This window comes from Cordyceps javanica, chromosome 1 (genome assembly GCF_051103115.1).
Source record: "Cordyceps javanica chromosome 1, complete sequence".
NCBI classification, from domain to species: domain Eukaryota; kingdom Fungi; phylum Ascomycota; class Sordariomycetes; order Hypocreales; family Cordycipitaceae; genus Cordyceps; species Cordyceps javanica.
The window spans coordinates 6,763,379-6,777,893 of NC_139295.1; the positions used below are offsets into that span (position 1 = coordinate 6,763,379).

Consider the following 14,515-nt stretch of genomic DNA (forward strand, 5'->3'; position numbering starts at 1 on the left):
AGGATACGTCACGCAGATGGTGCATGGGCGATATGAAAAGAGCGTCCCTACTTTCCGGGTACCCGTATTTAAGCGTTGCGAATCTATCAGAAAGAAGTATTCAGTGCGTGTAGCGCACAGTATGGGATTGTTTACGTCAATGGATTTCAAAACGCGTGCCCGCTCTGCCTACCAAAAGCCGGCATTGGCTGCTTTAAGTACCTCGCTCTCTGCCGAGTTGTTGCATCATCAAGACCCTGATCGTGTGCCACTGTCTCTCGCTACAACAACCTCACTCACCGGCCGCTTGTTGAATATAATGTCGTCAAGTTTGACTCGATAACCATTAATTCCATGAGAGCAATCAGGGTCCTCTCCAGCCAGCGACCCCGTTCTTCGAAATTGCACCGAATAAAACGCTTCCCAGCATTCGACTTGAGGAAATCGAAGCCTAGCAAATTGCGCACCTTATGACTATGTCGGAAGATTCTATGACGACGACCGGCATATCGAGCTGAAGGTAGCGCGAAGGAATCCAGAAACATGGAGTAATCGATGTGATTCGGTCGGCGGCGTCGGAAAATGCAGTCGTGGCCGGTGTTGACTCTATAAAATGCCCGGAGGCGAGCCAGAACTAGTCGCCCGTCTCCATGACATGACAGAAAAACGGAGAAAATGGACTGAATCGCTGTCATGATTCCAATGATTTGAACAACTTCTTCGCTAGTATGATTTCAATTATTTGAGTACTTGCTAATGATAGAAGGTTAAAAGAACGAGGAGACTGGGGTATAATGAAAAATTGCCAAAATACAAGTGAATAATCTTACGCAAAACCGCCATTCCGCTACTTCATAGAATCGCCGTCACTCTATTTCTTCCCAGCAACTGTGAGCAGCGCAAGGGCCCCAAGCAACGCCCAGGCGTCAAGGATAGCACCCAAGATCAAAAGGTAGTTTGGCGGGCCAATCCAGGACCGGTATATCCAGCTAATTTCGACATGGACCGCAAGCTGGTAGAGAGCAGAGAGAAGCAACAGGATGCTGGATAGTACTGTCAGCTTGGAAGACCTGCCATTCGTGTGCATGCCTCTAGATAGCCTCGCCACAGCAAAGCCGGCGGCAAACAGAGCAGCCGCGGCCAAGATGCAGTTGAAAGCCAGCATTACATCTCTGAGAGTCAAAATCGGCTCCGGCATGCTTCTTCCCATCACGAGGTCGTAATACTGCTTGACACTCATAGCGAATACTGCGGCGGCGAGTCCGTTTAATACGCCTCCCAAGACATAGGCCACGATCAGGCAGCCCTTGCTGCCGGTCCTGATCGATGTTACAGCACAGAAACTCATGATGCCGATAAAGATAAGTCCCTGCGTGACGTTGTGGAACCAGGAGCTGATGATTCCCACGTACTGTGCGGCGTCTTGCTGTTTCCCGAAGCGGTCCTTGGTGTATTCTTGCTGCCCGACGCCGGTCTGATGAGCCAAGGGAGAAATCAGGGCAAAAGCACAAGTACTTAGAATGCAGTAGCTGTGCGCAGAGCGCGTCAGTGACTAGCTGAGGATGCAAGGGGCATCATTGGTCCAATAACTCACAGGGTGAAGAATACGCAGGCGACTCTGATCCAGGTCGCCACGCCGTGGCGCAGGCCGCCGCATTTCAGCTTGATGAAAGCGAGAGCGGTCACGAAAAGGCCACCGAGGAAGGCAATGGCATAGAGCACGGCCACTGCGATGTCATATTGAGATTGCTCGAGGTAGTATCTCCGTCTAGCGCGTAGGTAGGAGGAGCTGCCGTAATACATGTTGGCTGTTTCGTGCTGTGGTACTGCTGAGATATGGGTTCCAGGCCAAGTCTTCGGTTTGGAAATTGGGTGCCCTGCCTATTATATAGGTAGACAACCACAAGCCGCCAAGCTCCTTTCTGTTGCCAAGGCTCTACACTGGGTCCCTAGCTTGCCTCTGAACCTCAGCTGGAGGGACCCTGCCACGACACTGGAAATGCTTAGCTCCTTCGCGAGGCGGGATCGTGTAGGCGTACTGAGCTTTTTGGTGTGGTTTCTAGGACCTGGGACAGGTATTGAGGTAAAACAAAGCGTTCATGGACTGGGGCGCGGCCATCATATTCCCATACACGCACGTGCCATATCATAATGCTTGTTGTCGAAACAAGAGAAGATCTTAGGTTGACGCCCGATGCGCCTTGGATCAGCGCAAGGCTGAGCAGCGACTGGGGCGATGCCGGGCTGCGGGCGTCTCGTGCCTGCGAATAACGGCCCAACGGGGACCACCACTATATCCACTCAAGATTGCTACTTTCAGCCCGCCGTCGGAAATGATTTATGCAGGCTTTACCGTGTTGGCACAATACACGTCTTGGACAGAGAAGGTTATTCACGCTAGCAAGGAAAAAGAACGCCCGGGGTTCGTTAGCACAATCTTGCTGCGCATACGGATATTCAAACTTGAAATCGATTCTCTCCACTTCCCACATCTAACACCAACAAACTACGGATTAGCAAGCCTTCACTTATCAGGCAGAATGACCTCACACTTGATACGTAAATTGGCGCGCTCCTGGTTCCCCACACACGCACAGGGCCACGCGCGCGCCTCCGCAGAGCCGATAGACAAATGTCAATCATGACGGAAGGTCAAGCAAAGAAATCCAATCCAAGAATTCACGTCACAAGGTAGCGCCATAAAATGGGGCGTGGAATAGGGCAGAGGCTGGTCCTTGTTGTCCTCGACGTTGGGTTCCTAATACACCATGAGCTTCATTTCCGCAACAGAAAACGACCAAAGACAAGAGCTCGCCTAAAGAAGAAAGACCAAGATCAATCTCATTGGAACAGGAGTCGAGGTAATGCAGCCAGCATCGCCGCGGGTCAAGTTGAAAGCTCGTTTGTGTGTTGTTGAGGCTGAGGGAGTTGCGCGCAGTACTGGTAACAACTGCCGGTCTGTGGCTTGGGTGAAGCTACTGTGGGGCGAGATCTCGTGCTGGCCTCAAGCGCACCATTGAATGGAGGTGCACCGTGACGACGGAGAGCCATGTTCAAGGGCAAAAGACGAGAAAACAAAGAAGTTAAAAAGAAAAAAAAAACCTTGAGATACTATATCTTGGGAATTTGACCAATTTTTTACTCGCCCACCGCGGCAGCATCAAGAGCTTTCCTACCCACTCGCACTCAACCACTCTATACACATCACGTACTCCGTACTTGGTGGCGTGGCGCTACTGTGGCTTGTGCCTTTCTGGCTCACCCAGACCAAGGACAAGCTTCAAGCTGTTCCTATGCTTCTGCATATCCCTGCACAAGGTCGTATTTCATCCTCCATCAAACGCGCTGCAGCACTCCGGATACAAAGGCACCGCACTGCATCAAATCAATTACCCAGTACTCGGCCGACTCTTTCATACTGCTCAAGATCCGCTACCCCTCTCCAGCTAGCCGGCACGCCACCTGTCACTTCGTTGCAGGGTGTTGAGCAGCTCACTCGCAAAAGGTCACATCTCACCAAGTACATACGTCACCGTTACCATGTTCTTTCAAGGGTCAATTCAGGAAGGAATATCCACGGCTGTCGGCCAGCAAAAGCTGCTACTATGCTTCGTAACAGGTACGTGAAGCTTCACTCTGAGACAGGCAGCCACCTGACGCAAGTCTAACCCACTGCAGACGGCAACGACGAGAGCCAAACATGGGAGGATGAATATCTCCGAGATGAATCTGTTTGTAGCCATGACATATTTGGAGATCAATAGATGTACTGATTGACACATAGGTTAAAGACTTGATTGCTACAAAGGCCATCGCGCTCCGTCTTCAGGCGAACTCGGACGAGGCCGGCTACCTCGCTCAAATATTTCCGCTACCCAAGACCCCCACCATTGTCATTATGAAGCATGGCGAACTGAAGGAGTACATAGCCTCGGGAACGGCAAAGGAAGATTTTCTCAGACGAGTAGCCAACGCCTTCTCTGCCGGCGGCAATGCCGCTGCGCAGGTGCCCGGGCCCTCCGCACCAAGCGTCGGTGCCGCCACGGCGACTGCAGGCCCTGCGCCCAACGCCGGGTCATCAGCGGCATCGCCAACCTCTGTTCCTTCAGGCAGCCCGGAATCAGACGGCTCGGAAAATGTCCGACGCATCCTCGCCGAAAGAGCCGCCAAGGCCCAGAAAGAAGCTGCTGCACGTCAAGCCAGGGAAGCCGAGGCTGCTGCTGTGGCCGCCGCCGCCGCCGCCGCCGCAGCTACCGCTGCCAAGGGTAAAGGCAAAGCTGTGGCGGAAACGGCAGTCGTTCCACCCCAAACAGATGTTCAAAGAGCGGCCACCGAGCTGATCAAGAAGAAAAAGGCCCAGCAAAACGATGAGCGTCGCCGGATCCTGAAGCGAATCGAGGACGACAAGGCAGCGCGCCGTGAGCTGGCCGCACAACGCAAGAAGCAAAGGCTAGAAGATCTGGCCGCTGTGGACTCCCATGCCAGGGAACAAGAGAAAGCCGAGGCCGCATCGAGATCAAGTGTGAACCGACCAAGCGCCACCGTTGCTATCCAGGTGCGACTATCGGACGGGTCTACGCTCAGAAACAAGTTTCAAACTACCGAGAGTATCAAGGATATACGGACCTGGGTTGATCAGGAGCGCTCAGACGGTCAAGGTCCATACTTGTTGAAGCAGATTCTCAGACCGGCGCCCAACAAGAATATTGATAGCACCGAGGAGGATAAATCTCTTGGCGAACTCGGGCTCTCCCCGTCCTCTACGCTTCTACTGATCCCGATTCATCGATACGCCACAGCCTATGAATCACAGAACGCGTCGCAAGGCTTCTTTGGCCATATCATGGGTTTCATTCTCGGCCTCTTCGCCTGGCTCGCGGGCATCGTCGGCCTTGGCGGCGAGGCTCCCCCTCCAACGGCGTCAGCCTCGAGTCAGCAACCCGCCAATAGCGCAGCGGCCCTGCGGAATCAGCGTGTTCATGCATTCCAGAACCCAAACGATAAACGGGGCGATCAGCAGCTCTATAACGGAAACTCTGTAAGGACCCATCGTCTTCCATTATGTTGTTGCAGCTCTAACAATGCACAGTTAAATTTCGAGCCGCGCCCTGATGAAGATGAGAAATGAGAATCCTGGTTCAGGATTCCGCAGATTGTATTTCGGTTAGAGTGGACTGCTCAAGTATACTATACAAGGTTTGCTCAAAAGGGAACAATGCCAAGCATATGCCAAACTCGTTATTGTACATTAGATGCTTCGGATCAAAGGGTCTGTTGCCACCTGTTCACTAGCATTTCCATTTCGTTGTCACCATGTCTGGTGGTGTTGTTTTTCTCGCCCTTGTTCAAGTCAACCGATCTATTTGTATCGCATGTCGCTCAATGCTTGGATATCTATACAGTAGGAAACGGTCTCTTCTCCTTCATGGAGCGGTTGGCTGGTCCCGTTTGCACGTGTCTAGTACGGGCTGGCAGCAGCCTGGCAGGCCTTGAGCTGCTCGAGGTACCAGTTGCAGATCTGCATGTTACCGCCGTTGTCGTCCATGCACTTGGTGAAGTTTTGGGTCGCGCCGGCGCAGTTGTTGTACTGCTGCTGCTGCTGCTGTGGCTGCTGCTGCGCCTGGACCTGCTGGGGGGCGGGCTCCGACGAGCCGCCGGAGAAGAAGCCACCGATGGCGTGGCCGACCGAAGAGCCGATGGCGACACCGCTAGTATTCATGTCAGTTTTGATAGTTCTCAAAATTGTTTGCCAGAAGAGCTTTGCGGAGAGCGGCCAAAAGGAGCACAGAAAATGAAGACTCCCTCCTCGCAGGCAAAAGCCACACTTGGAGATCTCAAAACACCGCGGGCTCCGAGTAAACCACAAAGCACTTACGCGGCAGTGCTGGCCATCTGCCCAAATAGGCCAGGGCCCTGCGACTGAGCAGGCGCTTGCTGGTACTGCTGAGGTGGCGCGGCCATGGTGGTGGCCGGACGAGCCTGCTGGGGCGAGGGCGCAGGAGCAGCGGCGGTCGGGCGAGTAGGGGCGCGCGCGGGAGCACGGGCAGCGGAGCGTTGACGAGGCATCTCGGGTTTCTGTGGTGTGTGTGTGAGGTTCGGGAGAGCTTGCTGATGGCTTGGGAATGCTGGTTTGCAAATGTGATGACTGGAAATGGGAGAAATGGAAACTCGGGGAATGCTAATCAGCAAAGACTGGTTGGGTGGCGCGCAGTGGCCAATCAGAGCCGATCGCTGGCCCACTCAGCCTAATGATAGGATGCCCGCGCGGGTTTGTTCCGAGGCTTTTCTTCTTCTGCCTGATCGATTGAGAAGAAGGAAAATCGACAAATATATACAAATATTGCCAACCATAAAACTCCATATACTCTCTAGTCGAGTCATAGTCTCGGCTACCACCAGCCTCTTCCATGGCATACACAACTCCCCCAACGCGCACCTGCTTCCCCAATCCATGACGGTCGTGGTTTGGGATACAAAACCAGAAAACTAATAGAATACGCCCATCAACGCGCCGTCCGAAACTGCTTTTCTAACTGAAATGGAAAAAAAAAATCTTTCCATCGAAATGTCAAGTAGCAGGATAGTGAACCCCAGCGTCCTCGCACGCTCTCGGCTCTCGCACAACTTAGAAGCCTCCTCGCCCATCACCCTCCGTCATAACACGTCTCGCAAATCATTCTAACCTCATAGCCTTGAGCATGGTATGTCGGCGTGAAGAGGTGACAGCACCGGACGGCCCCTGTCGGCGTCCTGGTGGCGCCGCAGAGCAGCGTTTCCTGGTGGACGACGTGGCCGCATATGCCGATGAAGGTGTACAGGCCGCAGAGGCAATACCCCCGCGACTGTAGGAATAGTTGCGCCCACGTTCTGATGGCGTCGCTGATCTGGAAAATGGTGATCTGCGTCGGCCGCCGTGGAGGTAGCTGCGGGGGCGGACTCATTGGATGCACGCCAGGCACAAGTCTGCTTCGCCGCGGCCGACGAGGTTAGCAAGGTACCGCGGACACGCGAGCAGCACTGACGTCAGAATAGAGGGACCTCAACGTACAGAAGCGAGGTTTTCTCGTGCTTCTCGTTCCGGAAGGAAGTGGAACTAGAGGTATTTTCCTTGACAGCTAGCATCGGCGGAGTGGTGGCACAAAGCTACTATATATATATATAGATATATAGATATCTATCTATCTATCTCTATCTGTATACATAGATATATGTACGGATACACATGTACGTACAACAACCTCCAGTTCCGACGAAGAGGCCACAACTGTGCGTTCAGCCTTGACATGTCCATCATTCCAGGGCGGGCGTGTGATGCACTGCATGCTTACTAGACACCTATGTTACGTTTTGTCTCAGAATCGAATGTGTCGATGAGAGCATTCTCATTTCAGGAGATCGAAACACCCAGAGACACGGACCATGACGCATGAGTATCTCGCGTCATGAGCAGCATGGGCAACTTGAGCTTTCTGTGACAAGATGTCGACCAGTGCGCACACGACAACATCCTAGACGGTGCCGCAGAAAACTTAGACGAGTCACGAGCTACATCTCCGCGGCAAGGCAACCCGGAGTAAATACCGCTTGGGCACGCGCCGCGTTGGACATACACCGAGTTTGGTCCACCAGACTGATGCCCGAAAAGTATGGGTGCTGGCCGGAAGTCTACTTATCCCTCATCATAGGATGACAGGAGGTCCCCCTCCCCCCCCTCCTCCATGTTTATTCCAGAACTCAATAAGTGAGCTACTTAGCCTCACCGGTCATCACGCCACTCGTGTGATGTAACCCATGGTTTCCATGTAAGCGATGAGAGCCGTTGGGCCGTAGGGCAGTAGCGTTGTGTAACCAATCGGGTGGCCCCAAAAATTCAATAATGAATTAAACTTCGTTAATCACCAGCCTTTCACTCTTGTCGCCGCCTCAGACCCTACAGGAGGTTCGTATTTTCGGGACCTGCCCTCTCGTGCGCCTAATGCGCCGGGTTCATCCTGGACAGTGACTGGTCCGCGCTCCGTAAGCAAGCACCTGCACAGAAGCCGAGAAGGGGGGGGCGGGCGAGGTCAGCGATCCGTTCGACGCCCTTTTGTTTTTAATTTCTTCCCTTTTTATGCCTCTCGAGGGAGGAGATTGCGAACCCGTGAACAGCCCCGCAAAGGGAAAAAACTGCAGCGGTGTGTTGATTCGCCTCTCCCACGGTCGATCTCCATGTTACTCCGGGGGTCGCGACAATCTGGCGGTGGGAGCCGACAAGGTCAAATGGTCTTGGCGCGAATGAGTCGCAGACTTGAGTGTCATCGAGAGTAGATAGATCAGAAAAAAAAAGAAAACGTAATAAAATAACGGTATAGCCATGAACCGAGCACGGGAAGCTTGCCGCGTCTAAAATGAATGGAGCTCGTATTCGAATTCCATGTCCTCCCTCAAGATCAAAAAAAGAGGCGCGTTCGGCTTTTGAATGCGTCCAAAAAGTGTCATAGTATAGCTTTTGATCGAATCGTCCGTCGGTGGACAGAGTAGAGGGTGTGTTGTCGACTTCACGTGTCGCTTGTGTCAGGAGCGTTCATTGGGCCGACAACTTCGATTTTGGGAGCTAGAATAGATCAAAAAGCTTACTGGTAGGCACTTCATATATCCACTCGCTTTGACTTTATGACAATATCCCTTCTCAAATACTCCGATTGCATACTCTGCTGCTTGACCAACAGCATCGTCCCAAGCAAGAGCTTATCTGCGGATTATTGGGCAGCGTCACAGTCCTTGTGTCTGCAGCCCCATCTGTTACAGTGCTTGACATGAATCCCATTTATTCTATATAACCCAAACGCCGTGTATCTATGTATTATGTTTCACATGCAAAATCGCAGCAGGTAAACATGCCGGCTTTCGCGGCAGCCGGATACCGGCAAAGCTCTGCACCCATCTCAACTACCCCTCTTCTAAATTATACTTGAATCACAACAATCACAGGCATCACGTGTAGATTACTTGTCGTGTGCACCTCTCTTCCGCATAATCACCTCCTGCCTTTGCCCTTGGTCTTGTGCTTATTCTTCGACTTTTTGACGCCCTTGCCATCATCAGCGGAACTGGCTGCCGATTCATCCATTGGGCGTTTGCGGCCCTCGACGGATTTCAAAAGTGCCTTGGCCCGCTCTTCGGCAATCTTCTCGGCCAGTCTGCTGCTGAGTGCCTTGTTGTCGCTCTGCGGGGAATTGGTTAGTACTGCAGAGCGGCGAGGCGTGTGAAAGTTTTGGGGACACTTACAAGGTCTGCCTTGAGGATGCGCGCCGCGGCCTCTTGGTTTACTGTCGTGGCTCGCTCGCCAACTGGCTCTTCGATGGCCTTGATCTTGCCAAAATACTGCTGCACCCGCTTGAGCTCGGCATATACAGCGTGGTTCTGCGCATCAGCCCCCTGCAGTTTCAAAGCGGCTGTGAGGAATTAGAATGGCAGGCCCATGCCATTACGTCGAGCTTCGACCGACTCACAAAATAATAAAGATTCTATTGAGTAAGCAACTAGGGAAAACAGCTTTGCCTTGTCAAGAAGCGGCAGCTGTGATGAAATCTCATCAATGTCACCCAGCAGTGGCGTGAGCGCCTCCTCCAAGTTGTCCAGCTGAGAATCCAGCTTATCAAGGTCGCGCGTGATGTCTTTGACGTCAGCCATGATAAAACATGAATTGGCCGCTTCAAATTATATTTAGATCCTTGATGTAATGCCTACGTCCAACAGTCGTTGGCTTGCCGCAGGGCCCTAGATTGGCCTTGGGCAACTTTTCAATGCACTTGGCCGAGCTATGTAAGTATCGGGGCTCCACTCTTGGCCAGCAAAAATGGCTCCTAGCCGCAAGCCGGTTAATCTCGTGCTGCTGACCATTCCGAACGCCTGTGATTCGCCGCCGCCGAAAATCTCCTTTTGCCCATAACGAAACGTATTTGCCACCACCGACCAAGCGATAATCCGCGCGACTGTCTATTCCATGTCTTTGAAGAGACCAAATCGAATGAATCTCGAATAATAGGGACACCCAGCTACCCTGCCGCTGCCACCGCTGTCTTCCCGCCAGGAGCTCGTCCCGCACGTGGCTCCGAATCGTCAAAGTGGCTCGGCTCCCTCGTCCACGAGTGTCCGCGAAGGACCTCCTCCACAGGCAGATATCATGCAAGGGAGATAGCCAATGCTCTGTTGCCGGGGCTGCGCGGTGCTACGGCACCGTGACGAGCGCCGGTACGGACAAGCAAAATTCTCGCGGCGGTCCCGAGCTACCGTACCGACCGAAACAGCACAGCGCCACGACTTCCGGCATTGTCGAGCCGACGATATTACGAAAGGGCCACGGGCAATCTATATATGTACCGTCCGTCCGACTGTCGCCCGAGGCGTCAAAGTCGCCCTCGGTCCATAAAATTCACATACTCGGTGAGGATGCGCGATCCAAGTTTATTGCGCACGCCCTCTCTGGAGTGTACGACTCAGTCGAGCGACTGGCGTGGACTCGCCCCTCCAATAAATACCGATATCTACAGCGATTCGACAAGACTGGCACCGCCACTTTTGAGCCCCTCAACGTCGGGCGGCAGGTGCTCGCAAGCAAAAGCGACACGCACATTGAGGAGCTGGTAGTGTCGAGCAATACGGCCGAGGGCGCAATGGCGGCCCTCGAGGCGGTCAAACATCGTGTGGATAATAATACAACAGTATGTCTAATGACGGACGGATTGGGTGTCCTAGAAGACGTTCGGCAAAAGATCTTTTCCGTGCCAGAAAAGGAACCCGCGTTTTTGTTGGGCAACATGAGTCACAAATTTGCATTCAACAGAAATTTCGACTCAGTTCGCCAGTTGCGTCATGGGATGTGGAACATCACATCGGTGCAGCGAAGCGCAGTCATGTCAACGGAGCAGCCCAAGGTTGAGACACAGACCAACTTTGTCAGATCGCTGCAAGCCGCCACGCTTCTCGAAACGAGATACACTCCATTCGATAGCTGGTTCCGATATAAGCTGCCGGGTGTCATATTCGATTCGGCGGTCGAGCCCGTGTGCCTGCTCCTCGAAGTGCCGTACTCGGGCCTACTACAGAACCCCAACGCCCGAAAACTCATCAGCAGTCTCCTGGAGGAGATTGTCTCCGTGCTCCGGCTCATGCCCGAGATTGGCCGCGCCGAGACATATCACGAACTCCTGGACTTGGACCGCGCGCACAAGGCGCTGTATGGCCGCATCCTGCGCCAGCGAAATCGGGAGAGCAGCTTGGTGCAGGACGTTCGCAGGGGCCACCCGGTCAACGTGGACTACCTGAACGGGTACTTTCTGCGCCGTGCCTACGCGCTCGGCGTCGAGGTGCCGACGAACAAGATGATGTGGGATCTGGTCAAGGCGAAGAACGCCATCGCGACGACACTGCGGGATTCGTACGTGCGCATCGAGGAGACGTCGGTGACGCCGGACATGGAGGATGAATATAAAAACACGTCTAGCTACTAGACTCTGTACCACTATACACATGTTTTCATTAACGTTCCAAGATTACAGTCAACTTGGGTTCAATACATTTTAGACACACTACGGGGTGTAGTTAAAGGGATTCTGGAAATATTATGTCTATATTCAATGGTCTATCGGGTCATGTTCACGCATTAACTATTTCTTCTTGGATTTGGTCAACTCAATCTTTTGGTACGAGGGTGTGCACTTGACAGCAGCGCCCGTCGCATCCAGGTCAAACACGAGCTGGCGCGTAGACTTTCCGCCGTAGCGCTGCAGGTCCGTAAACGTAAAGTCCCCGTCCGAGTTGTAGAACCCGGTCCAAGGTCCCAACTTGGCGCCCTCGTACGTCGACGTCTGGTTCCAGGTGGACAGGATAAAGGCCACCTGCTGCGGCTTGCCATCGCAGCCGCGACGGCGGCGCACGATGGACTGCTCGAGGCGCGGCGTGGCGCCGCCGATGAGGGGGCTCTTGAGGATGTCGGTACCGTTGTACGTCCACTCGGTGACGACAAGGTCCGAATGCACGTCGGTCGACTCTGACTTGTTGAAGCCAATCTTGAGCGTCGCCTTGAGAGCGTCGCCGGAGGACTTGTACTCGCCGACAAAGGCGCGCTTGGCCTCGGCCGCTGCCTCGGCCTCCAGCGCCGGCAGCACGGTCGCGGTCACGGCGTCGAGGATGCCGAGGGCAATATCGGAGCGCAGCGGCGAGACCTTGGCGCTCGCGGCGTTGAGGAGGGCAAATCCGGCGTCGTACTGCGGGATCAGGGCCAAAGCGGCGCCGTGGTTGCCGGCGTCGCCGAGCTTGGTGTAAATGTCCGTGACGCGGCCCGTGGTGGGGTGCACGAAGCGATAAATCTCCCACGGCGCGCCAATCGAGTAGCTCAAGCTCGCCGTGTGCGAGACGGGCTTCATCCACCGGTCCGTCGCCTCGCGAGTGAGCAGCGTGCTGTTGAGGATGCTGAGGCCGAGCTTCCGGAGGTCGCCGAGCGTCGACAGGATGCCTCCGGACGGGGCAGTGAAGGGGATGGCGTCCAACCCGAGGTACTCGACGGGCGTGCCGACGACGACCTCGCGCGGCAGCGTCGAGTTCTGGCTTTTGGTGCTGGACGAGGTCATGTTGAGCGGTTTGAATAGGGCGGAGCTGTACACGTCGGCGATGGACTTGTTTGTGATGTCGGAAATGGCCTGCCCGAGGAGCATAAAATTGAGATCAGAGTATACGGGCGTCTTCCACGGCTCAAAGTTGGGCGGCAGGTTCTTCAGGGAGGAGATGATTTCTGCCGTAGAGCAGGCGAGTGTATCTGGATTCTTGTAGAACTTTGCAAGACAATCCCCGAGGGTGCTAGTGTTTACAAACGGACCTCCATACACTGACGTCTGTGATGCGTTGTATTTATCGCCTAGGAAGCCGAGCTATCGAGTGTTAGTAAGTGGTCAATTGAGAGGAAGCTTCGAGCGATGGGTATGAAACTCACTGTGGGCAAGCCACTGAGCTGCGTAGCCAAAGCCCATGGCGTGATCTTGTTCCATTGTATATTTTCGATATTGTCAACCTCGGATGCATTCTTGTCCCGCTTGAAATTAGGATTAATCTCTGTAAGCGGCCGATGCCAGTCCTTGTCGCTCAGCTTCACCATACCAGCAAATACGGTAATGAGCTTTGACACAGACGCGACGCGGTAGATGCTGTTCTCATTGACGCTGCGTGTGCCGAGCGTCGCGGCCTTGACCTCGGGCGCTGTGTGGTGATATTGCAGCCGCTCGGACTGGGGGTCATTGAGAGAGAACAGGCCGACGGAGAAGGTGACGTTTTCCACACCAGCAAAGGCGGCCGCCACGGAGGCATTGAGCTTGCCCTGCAGGTACTGGTCAAATGTCGAGGTGAGGCTCTTCCAACCGGCGTGTACGACGCTGTGATTGCTGCTCAGATCAGCCGGCGTCGGGTACGTCGGTGTGAGGAAGTCGCCGAGAGCCGCCTTGGTGTACAAGGCGGCAATGGCAGGAAGAGTGTAAGAGAGACGCATGGGGAGCTCTGCTCTGTTGTTTTCACAAAGAGAGATGTAAATACGAGTCGTTTAGGTGATGATTGAGCCGCCAGCTGATGGCACCTTGGCGGTCGTACTTATACAACTGTGCTCATGGCGGCATGACGTATCTGGCATCAGCGTCTTACACAAAGTCCTTGGGCCCAACAATCGAAATAACGGTCGACGAGTTGAGCGGAGCGCGGAGCTGTCAAGGTGGTGTAGATCAGTGGCCGAATTCGGCTTGCGCCGACTGGACACAGCCTTTGGTCATGACGTTATGAGGCTCTCCAACCGGTTCCGCGGCCGAGCGTTGTTACTAAGAGCCATGGAGCTTAGGTTTTGCTGGGGCCGGCGCGCCTCAGTGGATGCTGCAGCGAGGCTGACCAAGTGTGCTCACTGCTCGGAGAGTTCTGACGAAAGCCCCTGCCGTCATCATCTGGAGATGAAGGGGAAGCTATTGGTCGCAGCGCAGGCCATGGCGGTGTATGTCATGTTCGAAACCTTTGGTTGGCGGAGAGCGAGGGTGGCCCATGGTGGCCTATGGTGGCTAAAATGATACAAGCTTGTGGCGCAGCTGCTTTCCATGGTTCTCCCGTCGATCACTTTGACCTGAGCGAGACTTTGTCCGATGCCTTGGTATCAGACCTGGTTGGCAAAGATTCAACAACAAAAGAACTCATTCAGATGTGCTTGAAGAATGTGGGTATAACACGATTTTGCAGCAAATTACATTGGCCATCACGTGTACAGCGACGCGTCTTTCCGAGAGGCAACATCAGATCTCGAGTAAACTGCTTGGACAAATCGCTTATTCCTTTCAGTCGAATGCCATATCCGAACGAAGTTTGCTTTTGTCCCGCGATTTTGTTAGCAGTTGGGTCTGCGTCCAACACCTCGCGCTCTGTCGGTTGTTAGCGAGCGCCCGGTTTTGAAGAGCCTCGAGACAGCCTCCATGCATACAGGTGATGGTTTCCAAGTTCGTATGTACGCGGAACCGGTCAAAGATAAGACGTT

At 53.9% G+C, this 14,515-nt stretch overlaps 7 protein-coding genes across 7 annotated transcripts; 2 read left to right on the forward strand and 5 right to left on the reverse strand.

Moving 5' to 3' along the window:
• Positions 1-850: 850 nt before the first annotated feature.
• Positions 851-1,782, reverse strand: V2A60_002055 (uncharacterized protein; the record flags this gene model as incomplete). The annotated part of the gene is made up of 2 exons (XM_083253407.1): positions 851-1,508; positions 1,574-1,782. The coding sequence occupies 2 exons, from the start codon at positions 1,780-1,782 to the stop codon at positions 851-853; spliced, it is 867 nt and encodes a 288-aa protein (XP_083109533.1).
• A 1,737-nt stretch (positions 1,783-3,519) lies between these two features.
• On the forward strand, positions 3,520-5,107 carry V2A60_002056 (ubiquitin-related domain-containing protein; the record flags this gene model as incomplete). Its single annotated transcript, XM_083253408.1, has 4 exons — positions 3,520-3,598; positions 3,658-3,710; positions 3,764-5,017; positions 5,069-5,107. 4 exons carry the CDS (start codon positions 3,520-3,522, stop codon positions 5,105-5,107), a joined length of 1,425 nt encoding a protein of 474 aa, XP_083109534.1.
• Positions 5,108-5,437: 330 nt separating this feature from the next.
• Positions 5,438-6,045, reverse strand: V2A60_002057 (coiled-coil-helix-coiled-coil-helix domain-containing protein; the record flags this gene model as incomplete). Its single annotated transcript, XM_083253409.1, has 2 exons — positions 5,438-5,687; positions 5,855-6,045. 2 exons carry the CDS (start codon positions 6,043-6,045, stop codon positions 5,438-5,440), a joined length of 441 nt encoding a protein of 146 aa, XP_083109535.1.
• Positions 6,046-6,623: 578 nt separating this feature from the next.
• V2A60_002058 (uncharacterized protein) lies at positions 6,624-6,920 on the reverse strand (the record flags this gene model as incomplete). The annotated part of the gene is made up of 1 exon (XM_083253410.1): positions 6,624-6,920. One exon carries the CDS (start codon positions 6,918-6,920, stop codon positions 6,624-6,626), a length of 297 nt encoding a protein of 98 aa, XP_083109536.1.
• A 2,075-nt stretch (positions 6,921-8,995) lies between these two features.
• On the reverse strand, positions 8,996-9,651 carry V2A60_002059 (Sas10/Utp3/C1D family protein; the record flags this gene model as incomplete). The annotated part of the gene is made up of 3 exons (XM_083253411.1): positions 8,996-9,184; positions 9,247-9,413; positions 9,471-9,651. The coding sequence occupies 3 exons, from the start codon at positions 9,649-9,651 to the stop codon at positions 8,996-8,998; spliced, it is 537 nt and encodes a 178-aa protein (XP_083109537.1).
• Positions 9,652-9,817: 166 nt separating this feature from the next.
• Positions 9,818-11,471, forward strand: V2A60_002060 (ketopantoate reductase PanE/ApbA C terminal-domain-containing protein; the record flags this gene model as incomplete). The annotated part of the gene is made up of 2 exons (XM_083253412.1): positions 9,818-9,872; positions 10,111-11,471. 2 exons carry the CDS (start codon positions 9,818-9,820, stop codon positions 11,469-11,471), a joined length of 1,416 nt encoding a protein of 471 aa, XP_083109538.1.
• Positions 11,472-11,627: 156 nt separating this feature from the next.
• On the reverse strand, positions 11,628-13,498 carry V2A60_002061 (serine hydrolase domain-containing protein; the record flags this gene model as incomplete). The annotated part of the gene is made up of 2 exons (XM_083253413.1): positions 11,628-12,887; positions 12,950-13,498. The coding sequence occupies 2 exons, from the start codon at positions 13,496-13,498 to the stop codon at positions 11,628-11,630; spliced, it is 1,809 nt and encodes a 602-aa protein (XP_083109539.1).
• Positions 13,499-14,515: the final 1,017 nt, after the last annotated feature.